The sequence below is a fragment of the Maylandia zebra genome, linkage group LG5, assembly GCF_041146795.1.
Source record: "Maylandia zebra isolate NMK-2024a linkage group LG5, Mzebra_GT3a, whole genome shotgun sequence".
Classification (NCBI taxonomy): Eukaryota; Metazoa; Chordata; class Actinopteri; order Cichliformes; family Cichlidae; genus Maylandia; species Maylandia zebra.
The window spans coordinates 13431846-13453955 of NC_135171.1; the positions used below are offsets into that span (position 1 = coordinate 13431846).

Here is a 22110-nt window from a genome sequence, read left to right on the forward strand (position 1 = left end):
CTTGTAATCTCAGGGCCTCTCCTAAATGCATTACTCAGTTTCTATTTTAAATTTGGCCATTTATTAAGCCTTTGGCAGATGGTAGAAAAACCTCAGAGGCACCACCCCATGTGAAACACACGTGCTAAAACATACACACATTTACATCAGAGAAGAAGGAAGGGATAGATTGGCTAAGACGACAATACTTTTTTGGAGAGCACATGGTGACACAGCGCATTGGGTAACAGCCGCGACTGTGGTCATTAACCTGACCTGTGTGAGTCAAAGGGAAAGGATGTGAAATGTAGAAGCACGGGGACGACTGAATGTGATGTGTTCGAAATTTTTCGAACATGGAGGTTCACAGACAGAGCACCGTGACCGGGGCACCTGGTGGTGTCAGTCTCCGGTGGATGATGTCAATGATCTTCATCTGCCTTATGAAAACCTGCTAATAAACTACACAAACCTTCAAACCTTCCCTGTGGTCCAGCCACATATACACTGAGGAAAGCAAAGGTCTAGTCAGACAAGATAAATGTAGATTATTTTCCATAAGTTAACAAAAAACAAATTTCTTAGAGATTTTTTTCCAGTAATGCATAACTACCTCAGATACCTTCATTTGAAGCATCTTTTTTATTTTATTACAAAAGTCCAGCTGCCGGTCCAGCTGCATTGTTCAGCAGAGAACAAAAGAGCAAGGACAGCAGACTTTACTCAATTGCGGCTTTGATATAATGACGTAGATCAGCGCCCAAGCAATTACAAAGGTCAGGGCAGTGCTGTGAAAGAACAACACAACTCTATGAGATGACATCTGCACAGATTAACACAGAGAATCAAGCTTTCCTAATGTCCTTGGAGCTCGTTCAAGGAACATTGAGTGGGTTTGTTACTTTGAACTCAGTCAGTCTGAGGAGACAATGCCTACTTATTGTCTCAAAGGACAAAAGCGGGGGTCAGTCACTGTTCCCTCAGATAACAAGCCCTTGTCACACCATGACTGTATGGATCATGGTGGGTTATGTCACAAGAGCTTTACAACAAGACCTCCTTAGAAAAATACTTGTCTTGCATCTGACAGTTTGGATGATGCTGACTGTGGTTTAAGGTATCTGACTGTTCATACCATCAAACACGAAAGACAACTTTTGGGGAAACTGTAAACAAAGGCTGAGAAGTTGATCAGGTCCTCGTCACGTAATATGTTTTACTTGTCAAAAAAGGAAGTTTGTAATGATAATAAAGGCCGACCGTGTACGTTTATGCATGTGTACGTTTGTGTAATCCAAGTGATCACATTTGGATAGCACTAAAAATAACTGCCAAGATCCAGTGTGATCAATCACTCAGATCACTTGCTAAAGTGGTCATGTATTCATTTTGACCAACTATCGTTTTTTGTGTATTCTTAACAAGGACATAGCAGGAAAGTGTGCAGTCAGGTTAAAATGCACCTGCAGTCAGGGTAAAAGAAAGTAAATTTTAGGGTTTTATATATGTATAATGATCTGGTCCTTGCCAGGTTGTAAAATGATTTAAATACAACCTGAGGTGAACAACAACATTTGACATATTACATCATGTCATTATTTGTTTAATAAAAACTAAACCAAAATGCAGAAGCTGTGTGAACTCCATGAGTCAGTAGCTTTTAAGAACCACCTACCTAAACTTACCTAAACATCTGCAGATGTAGCTTTTGGGTTTTTGTAGTTCCTCTGTAGGTTTTCCTAACTTTAAGACTTGGTAAGGACCAGATTATTTAAATGTTTTAATATTATTTCCTGACACATAAAGCCTTTAGGAATAAAAGAGGTTATTCTTTAATTTTACAGTGACTGTGTCGTTAACTTTTTCGCTCTGTCATGTCCTCTTTTGCTGTCTCTTGTCTTATCAGCATTAACAACAGAAGCCAATGTCAATCTTTCTTTTTTTTTAACAAGACCTGGCTTCCAGTTTTCTTTCTTGATGAATAGAGACAGACAAGCAAATGTGCACAGAGTGGTACTGGATAGTAATAAAATTAAAATCTGAACACAAGCTGAACATGTGGGTACACATGATAGTCGTAGGTCGTACCCATGGTGCGTTTTAAAATCCGGCTCACATACAGGGATGACAGCTGTTGACTCTCTTTTTTCCCCCTTTAATCACTGTTTATAGTCGGTGACATAGAAGAACATTCAGCAGCTGAAGAGACAGATTTTTCCAATTATCCATTGAAGTTATAAACAAAGGCAGAGAGAGTGTAAACACAGGATTTAATTTAATCCGGTGACCAAAAACATGACTCCCAGAGAACAGTAATGATGCTCTGTAAATGCTAAATGTGTAAATAGACATTTGATAACGCCATCAGCATATAAACTTTAGCAGGTCATGTTTCGTGTCATGTTTGGTGTTTACAGCTTGTTCTACTACACCTGAGTAGGACACTGAATAGTACAGGAATATAAAACCTGGAAAAGTTACTGCTGCTTTATATATAGCTAGAAAAATAATCAAAGAAATCTGCGAGATTTAGACAGACACATCTTGATGCACGCTCAATCATCCAGGGAAGTAAATCTCCAAAAGTTGATTCTGTTCATCTGGACGCAGCGTTTTGTGGGAGAAATGTTTCGTCACTCATCCAAGTGACTTCTTCAGTCTCAGCTGACTGCAGGTCAGCTGCAGGACCAAAACGTTTCTCCCACAAAACGCTACGTCCAGATGAACAGAATCAACTTTTGGAGATAGACAGACACAGTTAAACCAGTACCAGTCTTTTAAAAAAAAAAGCATAATAGTAACAGTCTCTCAGCACTGTTAAACATTTCTGTAAATTGTACAGATACCAATTCAATTTTGCAGTTTTGCAGTTGCAGCTTCTTCTGTATTTTTCCCATAAATAATAAATGCAATAATAGATTGCAGTGCATCATAGGAATTTAGCGTGATGTCACACTCTCAACCTAATAACAATGATCGTTTATTCTTTTTACTTTATGAAAGCATATTTCTAAAACCTGCCGAGTCGTATGTCATGAACCACTCTGCTTCTAGTTCAACCTGTTCAATCTGTTTGGCAAATGGCACAGAAAGTTTGCCGGTTAGAAGTCACTTTGCTCCAGTTATGCAAGCCTTGAAGCCATTCCAAATTAGTCGAGACGTCTGTGGGAGCTGCTTGAAAATGGAACACTACTGAATAGATTTTTTTTTTGATTAATTAGAGCAAAAACATCCTTTCCTTGTGCCTGTCCATCCGCCCGGCTGGCTGGACCGCTCTCCACCTGTGAGGTTTTTATTCAACCACCAAACTGAATTGGTGAACTGGGCTTGATTGGCTTCTCCAGGCATTCTTTGTTGCTCTCCAAGACCACTGGGAAAACAGCCAGCAGGAAACCAGATGACAGCAGTGGAAAGTGTGAACAACAATGAAGAGGAAGAGAGAGGGAACCTTGCATAACCAACAGCACAGGATATTATGTGGTGACAAATTACATGGCAACAAATGAGGGAGGAGAGACAATGAAAATGCATACAATTAATTTGAATGATCTGCCAAAGTTTGGGTTTTAAATAAGTGTGGTTAAGCTGAAAAGGTGTACATTGTTTTCTCGGCATTGTCACTGTTAAATATAACAATCCATATTAAAAATGCAGAGTAACATTGGTCGCCCAGTGTCTTAAAAACTGTCTTATTTACAGGATAATTTAAGTGTTCAGTATTCTGATATCATATTTGGTAACTGCAGTACATTCAGCTGAGCACTGTCACATTTCTTCAGAGAAAGTTCGAATATTACTGCAGCTTCTAAGTCCTAAATGCTGCAGACCTGTTCTACTTCAACTGCCTTCCTGTTACCAGTCCTCTTCAGTGTCTTTCTGAGTCTGCAGACATTATGTATGCAAACACAAACCATCTGAACACTTTGCACCTTGTTAGATCCCTGAACCGCTTTCTGTCTTTTCATTATCATTGCGCTGCTGATTAACACATCACCACAGAGAGCCAGTTGGCTGTTCATTCCAGTTTCAAAAGGAATGACGCAAATTCGTGACCCATTTGGTGCCCTGTGGTCCCAGGCCTGCTCTCTTGGACTGAGGCCTTCTTGCTTGTACACACCCCGGCTGGCACTCAGATCAGAACAGCTGAGACCCAGTCAAAGAATCCAAATGTACCATAGGGGGTCCCATATACCTACCGCAGTCCCATTGAGGCTCCTCTGGTGCGTTCTGCTGTCTGCTGCGACTGGTATTTAACACAAGCACATTACATTGCATAGTTACATAATTTTTCAAGTGTTTTAGCCAGACATTTCAGAAACCTATTGAACCAAATGCTACTCCTTTGTGGCCTAGTAGTTGGCAGTACATTAGACATACTTCTTTATCAATTCCTTAAATGCAGATGCAGTTTAAAATCACAATTAAAGTAGTAGCACTTAAAAATGATGCATAAAGAGAGTTGGAACACTTAAAAAATTTGCCCATTGCCCGCTTGCCGAAACCCGGGATCGAACCAGGGACCTTTAGATCTTCAGTCTAACGCTCTCCCAACTGAGCTATTTCGGCTGGCGTGAATATACGCCGCCATCTACCGGTTATAACAAAATGGACATGTTTCGCTATATTTCGGTTGTAGTGATGACTACAAGCTGCAAACTGTAATGTATACATATAGAGCGCGTTTCATTTAATAGTAGTTTGCACATGTCCGTTTAAAACCACATAAATGAATTAACTGAGTAATATGAGCATTTCAGTTTATGTCGATTAAAAAACAATAATAAATCTAATTTCATTAGAGGACTGCATATTCCACTTTCATATCTCACGTAGCCTGTGCTTTCAAATGTATAGTTTGAGGCTCCACAAACTCGGTCATGAAATATCTACGTCTGCAATTTTCAACTTCCCCACCAGAGGGCGCTCTATCACAGGACATTAAGTGCCACAAGCCCTCTGGACAAGATTTGAACGCTATTCTTTCCTTTTCCTGCATCCATTAGCTATTACCAATAACATCTTATTTACGATACACTGAAAGATCAGCCTAAATTAGCGTATAATGGCATGCAGTCACATACAGTGTGTCATTCAGTGGATGGCTAGTAGTATATAGGCCAATACACAATACAATATAATATAAGCTTAAATTGATCCCAGTTTTACAATATCATGCGTCTTCCTCTTTACACAAACCTACTACATTTTTCAGTTTTTTTAGGTTACACACCGCCTGAACCATTTTCCTGTATTCCCATATGTTTGTTATTCTCTAATGAGAACTAGCTTTAGACATAAAAGCTGCAAACACTGAGCTGAAACATGCCTCTGCTGAAGTGAGACATGGACTTTAGATGCTTAGAGCCATCAGCTCCAAAAATTCCACATAAAACCAGTTTCTACTGGTTCACATTACATGCACTCCTTCACTGTAGCTTGTGATCACCTCACTGTGTGCCAGAAAGAATGCTGGCTTTTTCCATAAAAGTGTATCTGCACAGATATCCTTACAATTCAACACTCCGTCCTCTACATTTCTTAGTCCTCACATGATTTATAGAAATTGGTTGCCATGCTGTGGGCCAAGAGAAATGGATGGTTAATTTAAAAAGTAAAAAAACAAGGTACCTTTTAGGGTAGCCACTCCTGACCATTTATTCCTGATGTCTGTCCAACTAAATTAGCTTTAACCTTTAACCCCAAAACAGCACCTAGGATAGAAAAGGGCACTTTATCATATCCATACTCCGCTGTGCAATGTTAGATAATAACCCTTGAGTTTCAGTGTAAATGTTACACTGCCCATTAGTGTAAAAAGGTTTTTTCCATTTACAAAAAAATAAATTAAAAATGATTTATTTATATGTCATTTAATTTTAACCAAAATTATGTCACTGGTATTTGCAGTGGCCTAATTGTTCTTTCGAGGTTTAAGTGCTGCTGAATTAGCCTACTTTACCTTGCAGGCTTCATCCCACATGGATGACCTTCTTTTTTTCCCCTATATTGCCGAGGTCTGTAGCGCCTCCCTCCCACGCAACACGAAGCCCACGCCACGTTTTCAAACATGCAGGCAGCTTTTGAGCCGCTACGCCGCCATGAGCCACAGGAGAGCTCAGTGGGAGGGGCATGTGATGATTACTGCCAGGTATAGGTGCCTGCATTCCTACAGAGGGCACTTTTACTGAACATGAATGCACAGACTGAAATAGCACATCTTCACATAAAAAAGCCTACAGCGCCGAGGTTTGAGTTTAGCACGCCAACCAGTGGAAAGACAATACTAAAATTATCACATGTAAATGGCACTACCCACTCATTATTGGCTGCATCTGATGGTGATAAATGAACACATCCACAAACACAATGTACCGTTTGTTCAACACAGAGACCACACAAAGCAAATGTTAAAGCGACTATTGGTCTCACCAACAAATGGAGGAGTCTCTGTGCGCATCACATCTTTGTGTTGATCATACTTGCTGATGAAGTTCATTTGAGGAGTTCGAGAGCGGTTGGATGCAGTTATGTTCTGTTCAGACGTCGCTGTATGCTCTTATGTGCGATTTCACCAGATGGACATACAGAGATTCCTTGATGTGTGAGCGAGAGTCTGTGGGGACATTATGTTCTTTTGCAGCATAGCCCTGAGTGATTATATAGGCTATATGTACGGAGCTGCACGTTGTCCTCGTGTTATTCCTCTTGTAGGAGGCTTAAAAAAACCTAGTGAAGAAATGTAAAACCTGTTGTTTTTTTTTGTTTTTTTATCTTGGACGAAGTCTGAGTAGCTCTGACCCCCAGCTGGAAATTTAAACAAACTTGCAACACAGCACACACGCGAAAGAAAAACTCAATTCATTCTTTTAATTCACTGTTTTGTGACACATTCACATCAAAACACTGTGGAGAAAACTTCTAAAGATATTCTTGGTGTACATATATTATATATTTTCACTTGTTAACATTCACTAATGCATTATTAGTGTGATAAATCACACGGCCGCTGCAATGAACAATAGCGTGAGTACAATGTTAGAGCAGTGAACACAAGCAGGTAAAGTCAACACTACTCTTTATAACGCCAGGAAGCTGTCAGGGCCCAGCTGTGGTGACCGTTACACTCCTCTGGGAGGAGCTGACCTGTGGGACCGCATGTCTGGGTGCAACGACACAGGGACGAGGCAGCTGGATCACTGCTCTGCTCTAGGAAAGTCGTTTTATAACCACACACTTCCGTTTCATCATGTGGGCAGTATTTACATCATTTACATGAATTTTCTTCTAAGCAGCTTTACATCTAAAATGTAGTCTAAGACTATAGACCTGGAATAAACACAGTATCTGTGAATGATGATTGTGTCTTTTCTTTCCCATCACGAGTCACATGAGAAGATTTCTCATGCTAACAGTGAACGCGAATCTACAGCCAGCGGCCAGTTAACTTAGTTTAGCATAACAAGTGGAAACAGGGGGAGACAGCTAGACTGCAATACCAAATAATATATTACACCATTTGCTATAAACTGGGGGCAAAAGAAGTGTTGCGAAATCTTATGCAAGCGCTTTAATATCTTAGCACACGATAAACTCACACTAAAGCAAAACTTGATTTACTAATTTACACTTTTAACTGTCCTCTGACTTGTTCTTTATCGTCTCTCCCCAGGCAGACCCTGAAAAGTTAAAAGTTTATCAGCTGTCACTGAGCCTTTCATTTAAATATCTGACATGCTCCCTTTTTTTGTTCCGAATGCACAGTATACCATTTAGCGGAACGTTTAAGGCAGAGATAATATTAAATACATTCAAAGAATTTATGTGTTTGAAGTGCCTTGGAGGCTTTAAGTGGGAGAAGGCAGATCATATCTTCTGCTGGCTAAACACATTCTTTGGAGTGGTTATGTAAGCACCACTATGAGGATGCTCTATTATTCAGCTCCATATGTAAATAGACTTCAGGATTCACAGAGTGCAAACTATGTACAGTGTGTGTTGAATGATTCTCTGCAGAGGCTGTGAGTGCCACAGTGATTGTGACACCCTGCTTCCACTGCAGCCTGCGCTGAGGGGAGAGTGTAGCAGGAGCTTGCTGCTGGTGGTTACATTTAAAGGTCTCCCCAAGGTGTAAATGTGATTTGCACATTTCTCACACCGGCTTCTCGCACCGACGAGCTTCATTATGGAGCCTGACCTGCATGTTTCAGTCTCACAGGGCTTCTCCCAGGCAGCGTTCGGTACCTTCGCTCGCTTCTAGACGCACCTGCCTGCTGGTCTTTCGGTTGTCCACCCAGGAGTTGTGTATGACAGTCCCACCTGGTGAAGGGTCTACCTGGAGCAGGGACACCACCCTCTTTTTAACCTTGGCGCGAAGGGCACGGCGCAGTTTCTGTCGGGTGAAAGCGTACAGCAGCGGGTGGGAGACGGTGGTTCCGTAAGCCAGAGCGAGGAACCAGAGGCGTAGGCTGACGAGGACGTCGCTGGGGCCGATGCCCAGGATTAGGACGTTGGTCACTGAGAGGGGAGCCCAGCAGCCCAGAAAGGTCGAAATGATGATGAGGGACATCTTAAAGACACGTCTCTGACGCTCTCGGCGATCTCGATGTCGTCTCACTGCCCGCCGCAGGGCGATGATGGCCGACACGGAAGCCTGAACGCCCACTGTGGCTGGCATGGGGGTGGCAGCGCCCATGTCAGAGCTGACGAGCGGAGCAGAGGATGACACGGCATGGGGAGAGGTAGCTGTTGGGGTTGGGGATGGGATGAGGGGAGGGTGGCTGAGCTGTTTGGTATTATCTGTCGTGCATTGTTCTCCTCCTAACTCCCCACCATCAGTCGTTAGCCCCGGCTTCTCCTTTTTTTGCCTCTTGTGGCGCCCTCTGCAGGAGGGGCCCCTGAACCGCTGGCCCTTTTTCATGTGGGAACCAATGCGGATGTTTAAAGCCCTCAATATTCTGGAGTAGGTAAACAACATGACTGCCACCGTGGTGAAGAAGATGGGCACTTGGAGGATAAGATGGTAATACCTACCGGGGCCGGTGTGAAAGCCCTGACCACCAACACATAGGACGGTCCGGTTACGCCATGCTGGCGCCACAGTGGAACTAATGTCATACGAGGACAAAGGCAAGGATTTCTCCGTCTCCCCTGCTTCTTCTTCAGTGGACCACTGCAACTCCAAGAATGGGATAAAAAACACAGCGACCGAGGTGATCCAGACGGCGATCAGCAGCAACGCCGCCCTGTGTGTCGTCAGCAGCCTGTTGGCCGGTCGTACCGAGATGTCGTATCGGTCCAAGCTGATAACCAGGATGTTGATGGCTGTGGCGATGCTGGCAAAGGTGACACAGGCCTCGTGGAAGCAGCACACCAAGGCCAGGTTGGGTCCCGGAGGCAGAAGAACAACAACCAGAGTGAGGGGCACACACAGCACGCACACCGCCACATCCAGCACGTGGAGGTTGACGGTCACCATGTTGCTCACAGAGTCCACTAAATTGGATTGGGAGCAATAGAGCACCAGCACAGTCAGGTTGCTGCTGAATCCCAACACCAGCTCCAGCATGAGGAAGGCGGTGAGTGACACCTGGAAGCCCAGCGAGTACGGAGGGTACCAGGACGCAGGGGTGCTGAAAGAGCCGCCTCCTCCTCGCTCCTGAAGGACTCCGAGTCCCTCCAGCCCAGCGGCTGTCCGAACCCCATCAGTAGTGGCCGGGCCTGACGTGTAGCTGCCGGTCTCCATGACGACCTCTCAGTCTTCATATATTGTATCTGTCACACTGCTGATGAGCTCCCATGATGCACCTGGCCGATCCTCCATGATGCAGGGATGAATAACAGCTCTGTGACAGCGCTGCGGAGAAGGGAACACAACGCAGACAGATGAGAGATGAACTGTGCAGGAGAAAATCAAAACACATTATTCTCTCTCACAGCATGACAGAGATCCCAACATAACTTTGGATAAAAACAGAGATCATAACTTATCCATGTTTGCCAAAAGAATTCTGTCTGTCTGTCTAACACATTTGCACGCATTAACTCCAGCATCTGCAGATTGAGCAGGTGCTGCATTATGCATCAATCCATCCTTCATTCTGTCTCCTATCAGTATTACCATTCCGACTCAGCCACAGCTTGAGACGTGAACACAAGCTGCCAGAACAGCAGGCCGTCGCAATAGGCCATCACTAATGTGTACTGGAGCTCTGGGGAATGACCCAAATTGAATGGAGCTAAATAATTAGACCTGCAAGAAATCAACTACTCTCAGTGGATCAGTAAATACAACACACTCAGCAGGTTACACAAAATTGGTTATGATCTTTTCTCTGCCAGCTGTAACAGACCGCATAATGCATTTAAAATAGCTCCGGCACCGAAGGGGCATATTTATTGGAAAGTGTTGGTAAGCCTTTGCCAGCTGACAAGCATACATACAGACATGCACATAGCATCGATGCCAACATCAGAGTGTAATTTGAAGAGTTACACTACTTCCCTTAAAGTACTGTAAAAAAAAAAACAAAAACAAAGGAATGACTGTAAAATACTCCAGACATAACCAATCATAAGTCAGACCTTTAATGTGATCACTTTTTAAAACAGATACTGCTCATTTTAGGGCCAGGGCAAAGGCGGGTAGAGCTGCCTTTCCTAAATACCCTAAATTTATTATGTGCCTAATGTTCATGACTGTAGTGATAGAACAACGTGAGTCCGAACGATGACAAGGAAATCGACTTATATAACGCTTTTAAAACCTTGTTCTTGGGACTTTTTAAGCCTGTTATATGAGATTTGACAGGTGATCCTATCGATGTGGATAAACGCTAAAATGACAGCTCAAATAATTGCCCTGATGCATTGCAAAAATGTTAGACAAGGAGTAAGAATTTCTTCTGGAATGATTTTGATCATACTGATAAGGACTAAAACTAAAGAAACTATTTGTGTTTCCCTTTTTTCTAAAGAACAGTTTTTACTTCACCTAACTAAAAATGAGTTTTCCAGCGCACCATATTAAAGAGTTAACTAACCTCAGCCCACAGACACAGCCTATCCTTACTTATAAACACCAGCAGTATGTCATTGTTACATCGACAGCTACAAGATTAAAGTCAGTGTGTAAAACACAGCCGCTCATCATTGATTGTGGAGGGGGGGCGGAAACTAATTGCACCTGCGGGAAATCAACCGAACAAGTGAAATCACGGCTTCATATGTCTCTAAATTGCTATCTGAATGAATATCTTGGCATCAGGTGCTCAAAACATTTCGTGACTGGCCTCCGAGTCGAGAGCACAGGAAACTGACTCCAGCACAACAAGTCGAGCCTGAAATATCAACCTCCGCTCTGGTAACAAGGCATTCAGCTGAGTGATAGACTCATTTTCTCCTCACCTCCGTTACCACGGAAACCTCGCTACAAGGAACTACATTAATGAGGGCACAGGTACGCTGAAGTGCGGGACACTGAGCAGTAGAGTAGTAGTAGTTAGAACAGCTCTCAGCTACAAATCGGAGAGCTTGAAACGCGCCGCATTCCTGCGGAACAGACAGAGGAGACCGAATAAGTGTCGTGATGGGGCTTCCTGCTCAGCTTTGAGCCAACAGTGCCAGCAGCGGTAAAAGCCTTGTGCTACAGATGTTTTGAATAACATGTCTTATAATCCATGTCACAATGACTCTGCTGACTTTCGTGCGTCCCCTTTTTTCCCTTGGCAATACAAACAACTCAGTGTGGAAGGAAATCAAAGTCCCACGAGATTTCGAGATTGTGATTAAACTATTTTAATTCATATAAGCAAATTCTACGAAATCTAAGTTATGGCAGCACTGACTAAGCCAGAAAGGATGCAGATTCCTGCATCAACTTTCAACTGTAAAAGTTTCCCTCGAGGACGCAGCGACAGATAAAAAGGATGAAACTGTTGGGGTCAAGGGTTCGGGTTTTTCCTTTGATTTGTCTCTTGTCTGTTCTTCGTGGGGATTTAAGGAGAAATTAAAGAGGGGCCACTGGGGAAAAAAAACAAAACATGGGTTTGGTGGGGAAAAAAATAAACAACAAAAACTGAGTGAAGAGCTGATGGTGTGCAAGAGCGCAGACTCTCGCAGCAACTTTGCTGGACTCGGATTGGAGGTTTCCAGCTGGCCTGATCGTCCACAGACTGTCTGATTGTAGCAAGGGATTGGATGGAGAAGGTATGAATCCATTTAAATGAATTCATACCTTTAAAATGTGCGTGCACTGAGAGACAGATTACAGCAATCGCCTGAGTGAGGGAAGGAAGTAGAAAAGAAGGGTGAACCAGACGCAGCGGTAAACAAGATGTCCCAGGGAGCAGAGGTGGCAGTCTTACATCAGCCTTCCTCTAACTGCGGCTGGTTTCCTGGTTGCATCCAGTCCCCAAAAGACTGCTTCAGTCCCCAAAGACTCCACTCATGATTGCCTGAGTAAAAAGCTGCGTGATGACTGCACGGGTTAGACGCTCAGCACAGGAAAGGTGTAGATATTACAGAGCGTAAAATTACAGCAGAAAATCAACCTGCTTGAAAGGCTTTTCTGTGGGGACTGTTATCACAGGCTTCATAGTGTTCTGCTTTAAGAGAACTGTGGCTCTGTTGTTTTTTTCTTTTCAAACTTTGCTCTTTTTTCTTTTTGTAAAGGTATGTTTTATAGTTAAATATGATTCATCATCTATATGTTAAAAGGCTCAGTTTCAAAGGGCATTTGTGTGATGCAGACAGGTGAAAAATCAGTGTGCCCCTCCTGCTTGAACCAAAGTGACTCATGTCTGACCCTGGAGAACAACGCGCGGTTTCACACTGGTCTGCATTCACAAGCTGCTTATTAATAATTTGCTTCCTCTTTGAAAAATGCCAATCAGAATGAGAATGAGCGAGTCAAATTTGGCGTTCGTTGCTTGAATTCAGAAACCAGCACTGCCGCTTTGTCACTGTCCCGTTGTTAGAGGAAAGCAAGTGTGAAACCAGGTGCATTTCTTAAGATGCTTTGCTAATTAACTTGCACACCAGGGAGTTCTCCAGGTAACTGTGAATGTGTGTGTGTGTCCATTTTCTGGCTCTGCAACAATATAATAATAAGGCAGTATTCTCACTCAGGCCCCGGCGCGCTGAGAGCCAGGAAAAGCCCACATCGAGGTGCTAGATTTGATAAGTGGCTGGGCTACCTCGGCAACACCTTTTCCCTTCAAACCTGGGACAGGGTAATGAGGTTCAGCTTGATCGCAGTGACACATTTTCAGCTGAGCTCTACAGGTAGTGCTTAGAACTGTGACATTGTGCTCTGTGTGTTCTCTGAAGTTGTAAATTGAGCCAAGGCTATTCCAGTGAAAAGATGACTGGTATTTCAATCTGTTGTAGTTTATATTTTTAAAATGATGTCATGTTATGGGACATTTCCATCACCCCATGTGCAGGCACGGAAAACCCAAGGCAAGGACGGCAGTTTCAGAGTTAGCAATTTTTTGGCCAGAAGAGGCACAGTAACTTCCCATTCTTCCTCAGGGAATGTTGAAAGTTTGTTAAGTAAGCTACTATGTCCTGACACTTTGTTTCTGTACAGGTAAAATAAAAAAGACTATAATGTGGTGAGCTGAATTTTACTTCCTGCAGTTAGAGCCTGGAAAGCAGTTTCTTCCTGGGTACTGATTGGTTACCTGGGCGCGGTTATCTTCCTGTCAAACTCTTGGCAAAAATTCAAATGAAGGCTACTTAAATATTCCTAAGTATTTGTAAAAAATGATGCCCTAAAATACATGGTGTTAGATTCAGTTTCCAAAATCCTGGACGCCAGAACTGCTTTCATAGGACTTAAAAGGGTAACTAATCAGATGTACTCAATTAACTGATCATCAGTAAGTGTGAGCACCTTTATAAAAGCAGATGTTTGGGCAATTTGCTGGTCTGGAGGATCCAGGTGTCCCAGCAAGGTCAGATACAGTTTCTCTAAACGGTGCCAAATTACGAAAGAAATTAAAATGTTACAAACCTCAGAATCTGCAGACTTACAGTAAAATTAACATTCTGTACATATTACAGCAGCTCTGCTCCACAATAAAAGCATCTCATCAGGCCAACCCGCACCCCAGACTTCTCACCCAATGAAAACATTTACTACATGAAATCAAAAATCTAACTGCTAAATAGCTGACCAGGTAGATATCAGATAAGAATGAGTGGTTTGGCTCCCAAGGAGAAAGTGATGCAACACAGCCAACTTTTTTGTTTTGTTGTTTTTTTTTAAACTCAAAATAAACATATTTTTCAAAACTTTCACAATAAAAGCCTTAGTCCAACTGAATATTGTAGTCCTTATTTCAGGTCATGACCACATACAATATAAATATTTTCATTTGACTCTTCACGATACTTTATATCACATTTGGATCTTGAAGCATAAAATATTATATTTATATAATTATTTATTTAATTTGAAGGAGCATCTCTTGTGTTTGATGTCATTTATATTAAAATAGTTTTTTTTTTGTTTTTTGTTTTTTATGTGACTGGTTTGTGGTGCTGATTGTGTCCTTTGTGATGTTGTTTATGGCCCAGCTTTGGAATTCACAACTTTTGTGCTTATTTAGAAACTAAATAGCTGATTTATTAGGTTTGTTAGAGATATTAACTTTGTTTAATATTTTCTTTATGTTATTTTAACAGAAGCCTTCAACATAACCATACAAACAATAGACAAAAGCTCCAAACACAGGGGGGATAGCAATCTGACTGATATATCTTTTTTCTGATTTTGTCATTATTGTTTTATTTTGAAAATAAATAGTTTTTCCAAAATGCAATTTAAAAAAAAAAAAAAAAGAGATTGCTGTGTTTTTTCTGTTTGTGTGAAGTCATTTTGAGAAATGTAGGAAATGGACAGATTTTAAGCACAAATCCTCTAATCATCAGACAATAATCTGTCAGTATAATGAATATATTTCTAACAGTGCATCAAAGCCTCAGCGGGCAGGTGAATCTGCAAAGCCATGCAGCACGTTCAGAGCTAATGCTTTCCACACAGATCTAAGCGATGCCTTGCAACCTCTTCCCCTCTGGTGTGGGGAAACCAGACAGTGTGTGAAAGACACTATATGGCATGTATAATTAAACAGCTAGGCACATCAGCAATTCCCAGAAGCAGCAGGACAAAGATTAAAAAGATGAAAGTTAATCTTGCTTTTCCTCTGAGACAAGCTGATGTAACAGGTTTTCAAAGTGACACGGCTAGTGAGAACGGAGGAAGAAACATACATGAATGGGAAATGCACTGGAACTTTATTCTTTAAAAAAAAAAAAAAAAAAAAAAAAAAAAAAAAAGGGGGGAATGCTGTGGAAAATGATGTTTTTATGAATACATAAGAAGGTTAGTGGCACTGAATACACTACTCTTATGCCCCAGTGGCAGCCTAAGCAGACGTAAACACCACTGGATGATAAGCATGGATGTACTGAAAGAGAAAAACTCAAAGGGAAAAATCTAAAAATAGCAGCAGAACTGAAAGCAGCCTAGAGACACACAGAAAGATGGCCTTGAAGGGGAGGTTAGAAGAAATTAAAATTAGATCTTGGATTTTTCTTCATTCCTTTCACACGTATGTAGAGCCACAGGAAGTCAGCTCTTATTGTGACAGCATGATGAGCCCTGCCATGAAGGGTTAGAGAATTTACATGTGCTATTTTATGCAATTGCAACCATGATCGTTTCCTATAAACAGTCCATCAAGTCCACACGAGAGTTAAACCCGAGGACACTGGTTGACATTGCTTGGTTTGATTTGTGCTACCCTGAGGTTCATGCAACGTCCCCTCTGAGGGATTTATGCATGCACCACAGCCGGGCTCAGAGATGACATTTCACAATGTAATGTGTTTCTAAGAGCTCACGTGTTTCACATGTTTCTGCGAGATTGGGCTCATGCACATGCTCCTTAGGATGAAGACTGTAGCTGCTGTCCTCAGGTGCAAGCTATTTCTTTAGTTTAAACACTAACCAAAGCGCATGCTACCCGATGCATGTGTTCCTAATTGGTGGTTAAAACCACACACTAAAATTAAGGAGAATCTCAACATACACAATGTTGTACACAATCTCCAACATTAGGGGTTGATGTGTTCGCTGCTCTACATCTTAAAAACTTTTACTCAGCTTCTAGCTCAAAAAAAAAGTGTTTTTCCTCCACTAAAATATAAAGTTATGCAAGATACCTGAAAATCTAATCAGATTAGAAATTCCAACAAAGAAAGGCACGAGGAGAGAATAAAGTTTCTGCCTGTGCTGCTGTTGAGTGAGTCAGTGTGGCAGCAGGACAGAAAAAGTCGCATTAAAATAAAAAGATAATGTGATCAGTATGTGCAGCGTGAATGTAATCATGTTACATTTATGTTTTGCAATCACTGCATTGGGAAAAATCATAAAATCTAGTTTCTGGGAATCTGATCATTCAAAATTTTGTACAAAAAAAAAAAAAAAAAAAGATAAAAAGGCAGCTTAATCACGAGAATGCCACCAACAAGCTGAAGGAGCTCTGATTCTCACAAGACATTACAAAGGACAAAGCAGCGCAGAAGAAGAAGAGCAGGGATGACAGCACTGAAGTCTGCAGTGAGGGGGTGAAGAACAACACAAAAAGGCTGAAGCTAGCATGAGAACACAGAACATATACGTTCAGTCGGTGTAATAAACACCCACCAGCACAGTGTGTGTGTGTGTGTGTGTGTGTGTGTGTGTGTGTGTGTGTGTGTGAGTGAGTGAGAGAGAGAGAGTGTACCATGTAGACTCCTGTTGAGACATCAAGCTCTCTCTCTAGTCACCACGCGAAGACAGAGACAAAATGACACATAGGAGCACAACACATTGCCGGAGTAACACACACACACACACACACACACACAAACACACTTTTACAACAGGATGCCTGCTGAGCTGACAGTAAGTGGTCTTGGAGAAAAAGGTGAAAGAATTGAAGATGAAAGTTCAGACTGTCTCACAGTGCTGCAAATGTTTGGCATTATTTGTGTGCCAGCAGATGAAACGATAATAAATCCAGACTGAAGTCTAGATCCTTGAGTGAATCTGTCCTTAAACTTAGATTAAATTACGGTTTCCATGTTCCAACTTCATGCAAAGATCATGCATATTATTATCAAGTGCACAGGAATTTTCTAAAGGTAAACAATAAGCTTCAATGCAAATGCTAGTTTGATATGGTTGTGACGTGAAAAACACAATTAAACACCGCCCTACCACGGCTGATTTTCAAAAGTCTAGTTTTTATTTTATGTTGGTCACTAAAATGTTTTAGTTTTTAGTTAAGTTTGAGTTGTTCTGTACATCTCCATCATCCCTCACGTGTAGATATGACAGCATGGACACTGCACAATACAAATTCTACGAGTTCATTTTACAAAACCATTCCTACTCTAGATCCACTTTTTCTGCATCACATACATCACAACAATGGTTACAGTGGAATGGGAGGAAGCATCAGCAAGAAAAATGCTTTGCGAGGAATCATCAATACACCTTTACTAATATGACCTAAAACATCCTCTGATGTTTTTGTCTTTCCACAACATTTCTTCAGGATTAAGATCAGGACTTTTTCTTAGCCACCACAAAACATCATCTTTATTCTTCTTTGTCCGTTCTTTGCACAGCAACCTGTATGTTTTGCATCGCTGTCTTGCTGCACGCGTACTCTCTCTTAAATATTTCAGTTCATGTCGTTTGTGTATTTTAGAATTCGAGAGCACGGTTCAAAACTCATTGCTCTAATAGTGCCTGTGAGCCTCGTGCAGAGCCATCGAAGTATGACCAAACCATGATACCATCACCACCATGTTTCACAGATTGGATCATGTTCAGCTGGAACGTTGATCCTTTCGGCTTTTCTGCCTGCAACTGTGGAGCAAAGCTCCACAGTTGCAGGCAGTGGTGGACTCATGGTGGACTCATAAACCTGAACGTTAGTCAATGTGAGAGAGACCTTTCATTGATTAGATCTCCGCAACTATTAAATGTCCCGCTCCTGAAGTGATCTCTGTTGGCTGATCACTCCTGTGGAGGGTAACAAGGTCTTCAGTTTCCTTCATTTGTCTGTCGGTGGATTGATGGAGTCCAGAAGCTTCAGAGATGTGTCTCCAGCCCGACGATCATCAGCATCTTGCATTTGTTCGTACCGTTATTCACTTCCTCGTGAGTTGTGGAGATCTGACTTTTGACAGATCCCTATTATTTTGATTAAAAACACAGCTAATCGCCATTCCACTGAATGATATTTGACCATGACTCCGCCTACAAATTAACTGCTAATCTTGGGGGTCACTATCTGAGCATCCGCTTGTGTTCGTTAGAGACCCGTCAGACTTTGATAAATGTGGCATTTCTTTTTCCTGGTGACTTAAAAATGAAATGACATGAAAATTCAAGTTGGTGTCAAAATTAATTTAAACTGTAGGAATCAAAACTAGCTGATTTATACTTGCGTGCACTTGAACAGGATACAAAACAAACAAAAGGGAACCAAACAATTTACACTGTGCATAAAGAAACCCTTTACAACATAATATTGTAAGTACTGTAGTGTCTCACCACAGTTTTCAAGCACCGAGGGGCAAAGTAAATGGTCTGCGTCCGTTTGATTGCTTTATTGATCGATTGTCTGGGCTTTTTACAATCTTTAATTTATGACCGCTGTTTAAGTTGCATCCATTTTTTTTCTATGGTAGATTATAGCTTTCCTGATGTCATAAATATTTCCATTCATTTCATAATGAAGCTGAAAAAAAAAATAGAAAAAAAAAGCAATCAGGAAGGCATGAAATATGTAGACTCCAGAGAATGCTTCAAAAGAGATATGGGGAGTATAATCAAGCAATTCCAGACTTTTTTTTTTCTAAGAGTAATCTTTAATGCATTCATGTCTTTAAATGATGGCTGGGAAGATTGGAGGAGTTAACTTGCACACACACTGTGAGTGCACCTATTGCCATTTCAGTTACAGACCATCAAACAACTTGGTATTGGGGAAACAAATCCATTATTCAGGCAGACTTCCCAGATGGCAGAGGGGTAATTCAGGTTTGAGCAAAGCATCCTACTGAGAGCCTTTATGTTGTCCTGTTACCTGAATAATTCATTGCAGTGCCAAAATATGGACCTGAAATAGCCAGCCATAGAAAACCTAAGCTGAGGGAAGAGGCAGAACAGGTGAGGAGAGAAGATGTGTGTTGTGAATGAGAGATATGAGAGAAATAGCTTCTTGGTGAACGCTCATAAGGTTATTTAACTTGGCAAAAGAGCCAGTTAGAAGACAGTTTATCCGTTTAGTGAGATGGCAACATAGACAGACAGGCACACACGCACACACACACTTTCTGCCTTCATGTGTCCGGCGGGATTTTGCTTTCTCTCCTTCATGTTCACAATCAAAGCCGTTCACAGCAGAACACGGGGACCGTATGGTGGAGACACAGCTCGGACCAAACACTTTCATCAGACTTCTCCCTTTTTCTCTCTTTACTTTCCTCCACCTCCACACTGTTGTCACCAGCCGCCCTCCTTTCTCTGTTACTCCTCATCTCGCCTGCTGCGTCTAGTTTCATTTTCAAAGTCGTCCTTTGTCCTCTGCACATCTTTTTTTTCTTGTTTTTGTTCTTTGACAAACTGTTGCTCACGATTAACCGCTGAGACAGAAGCTGCATGACGCAGCCCGCAGATTGCACGAGTATCAAGTTATTTATTTGACTTTATAATGGCAGACCGCAAGTCTGACTCCGCCCAGAGCAAATTTAAATTGTTTGTCTTCTGTGCCTCTGAAAATAAATACATCTGGACCACTAACTGCAGCTAATAGTTTTTTCCTTTTTCCATCATCAATTTTCAGATTGTTTTCTTGACTGTTCATTCAATCTAAAAGTATTTTTGAAATGCAGACTTGCAATCACATCTTTTTCAGACGTTTAATCACAGGGGAAAAGAAGACATTTCTTTCCCTAAAATGTTTTAAATTGCTGATACTTAACCAAAATAAAGTGCAGGGAGAAGTCTATCTTAACTTTAAGTTTTAAAGTGGTGCATATGAGGCCAAAATATGGATTTTGTGGTAACTTACCCTCATGAATAAAAAAGGTGAAGTAGGTATGGTCAGTAATAACTGTAGGCTGGCGGGCTGTGAGATTACGACTTGTGCATGTCCCCAAGGCCGTTGGAGCACACAGCAAAATACAAACTGTTAAGCATCGCAGGCATACACACAATCCAAACAGACAGCCTCACTTTGATGCGCGCGGTGAAATGTTTCCAGCGGACCGCGTTGATGACTCCCTCAGGAGCGTGGGAGAAAACACAGAGCTTCGGAGACCGTAACTGTGTCAAGCACCCACTCCCACACACAGCCGGAGGTTCTAATAAAACCCAGATTCCTCTGCTAAATCGATATTTCGTGAAGCACTTTGTGCCAAAAAGCGCGCGGAGCGATGCGCAACAACATCTTTAATCACACGAACCCTGCATACAAAGCTGCATATAGCCCAATCAACACATTAAGGTAGATGCAATCGGCGCTACGTGCAGTCATAATAGTTCATAAACATCAGGTTCTAAATTTGCGTTTAACATACGCTGCGTAAAAGTTAAACTTAAGCATTTTCAAAACTTAAGCAGGTGGTTTAATATGTGAAATCCATCCATACTAATCAGACCTTTAATTAGTAACTTTTAATAATGGACAGTGGTGACGTGCATGCCAAATACTTGCCAAGCGCTGCGCATTATATACTGAAATGTCGGGGTTTTTTTCGTTTTTTAATCCATTATTTATTTATTGCCAATTAGCACTCTTACCTTTCAGAACCTTGGGCTCAACGATCCATTCCTTCACCATGAGAGTGCTGATGAGAAGCGTCCCTTCTGTCCAGAGGTGTGTACGAGCCGAGCGCATGCTCAGCGGTAGCAGCTCCAGGAGGGAGTGCTAACAGCAACACAGCCTAGTGGGACAGACAGACGGCTGCAGCTCATCCCCTGCTGGATCCACAGAGGACTCTGCCGTCTGTAGGACTTCAGCTGACTGGGTGAAGGAGGCGGGATCATCACGACCAAACACTGTACACCACTTACAAAGTTAAATGACTAATATTTGAAAATATAGTTGTAGTGGTATTTGAGGAACAGCTTTGAAGCCTGATCTAGATGATTATGAGCCTGTTTTTGTGCAAGAAGCTGCTTTAAAAAAAATAAAAAAAAAAAAAATAAAAAAATAAAAAAAAAAAGTTTGAATCACTTTTTACGTTGGTAGCATGGCGATCCAATTTTTTTCTTGAATCAGATTTTACAATACAGCTATAATTTTACAATCAAACCTGGTCAAGGTCAACTAATATTAAAGCAACACATGGCCAGTTATTTTTACTGTGCATAAAAACCCTAAAATTGCAGACAAGCCCCACAGCCTGAAAGAGCTAACACAAGCCAAAGACATCAACATTGATTGAATCTTTGCTACTTTAAACACACACACACTCTTGAGTGGTGCCTCCTTGTTTCCAGACACAATGATTGTGGAACAGCAGGACACAGAATGTACCTCTTGCCTCATTTCACCGCAAAGAATTTGGAAGAAATGGCCATTGTTCATACTCGCGCAGTATATACACAAATGTGTGCAAGTAGTTCATGAATTTAGAGACATGGACTGAATATCAAGTGACCAACCCAAGTTATTTTCTGTAGATAATGTCAAAGCAAAAAGGAATCTTCTAGATAACGCTGCGCGACAAGACCACAGTCGCACTCAGTTCATCAGGTTATGCAAGACAGCCACTTAGGCTAAAATCGGTCCTGCTTTTGCCACCGCCTTTCCTCAGCAAGATGGCACAAGTGGCACTTCTGCTGCCAGCTGAAAACATCTTTCTCTGTAATGGTTTGCTTCCGTCCCCTCACCCCATGCAGCTGCTAGCTGTTTCCCGTTCCTTCAATCTTTTGCTCTGGTTTTCTGAGACAGAGGCAGGCTGCAGCTGACAGGACACTGCAGCCCAGGGGACAATTAGGGAAGCGTGGGAGAGACAGCTGGACCTGTTGCTAACACACGCACACACACACACACACAC

The 22110-nt window shown here is 41.9% G+C and overlaps 1 protein-coding gene and 1 non-coding gene across 3 annotated transcripts; both read right to left on the reverse strand.

Moving 5' to 3' along the window:
* Window positions 1-4472: 4472 nt before the first annotated feature.
* trnaf-gaa (transfer RNA phenylalanine (anticodon GAA)) lies at window positions 4473-4545 on the reverse strand. The gene has a single exon. It is a non-coding gene; the product is annotated as a tRNA-Phe (tRNA).
* Window positions 4546-6832: 2287 nt separating this feature from the next.
* On the reverse strand, window positions 6833-21078 carry LOC101466588 (G-protein coupled receptor 22). Of its 2 annotated transcripts, none has more exons than XM_004545338.2 (2): window positions 20849-21078; window positions 6833-9832 (listed from the first exon to the last, which is right to left on the reverse strand). In XM_004545338.2, exon 2 carries the CDS (start codon window positions 9719-9721, stop codon window positions 8189-8191), a length of 1533 nt encoding a protein of 510 aa, XP_004545395.1. In that variant the 5' UTR covers window positions 9722-9832; window positions 20849-21078; the 3' UTR covers window positions 6833-8188. The 2 variants fall into 2 exon arrangements, with proteins under 2 accessions (XP_004545395.1, XP_004545396.1); XM_004545339.2 differs by lacking the exon at window positions 20849-21078 and adding an exon at window positions 20118-20172.
* Window positions 21079-22110: the final 1032 nt, after the last annotated feature.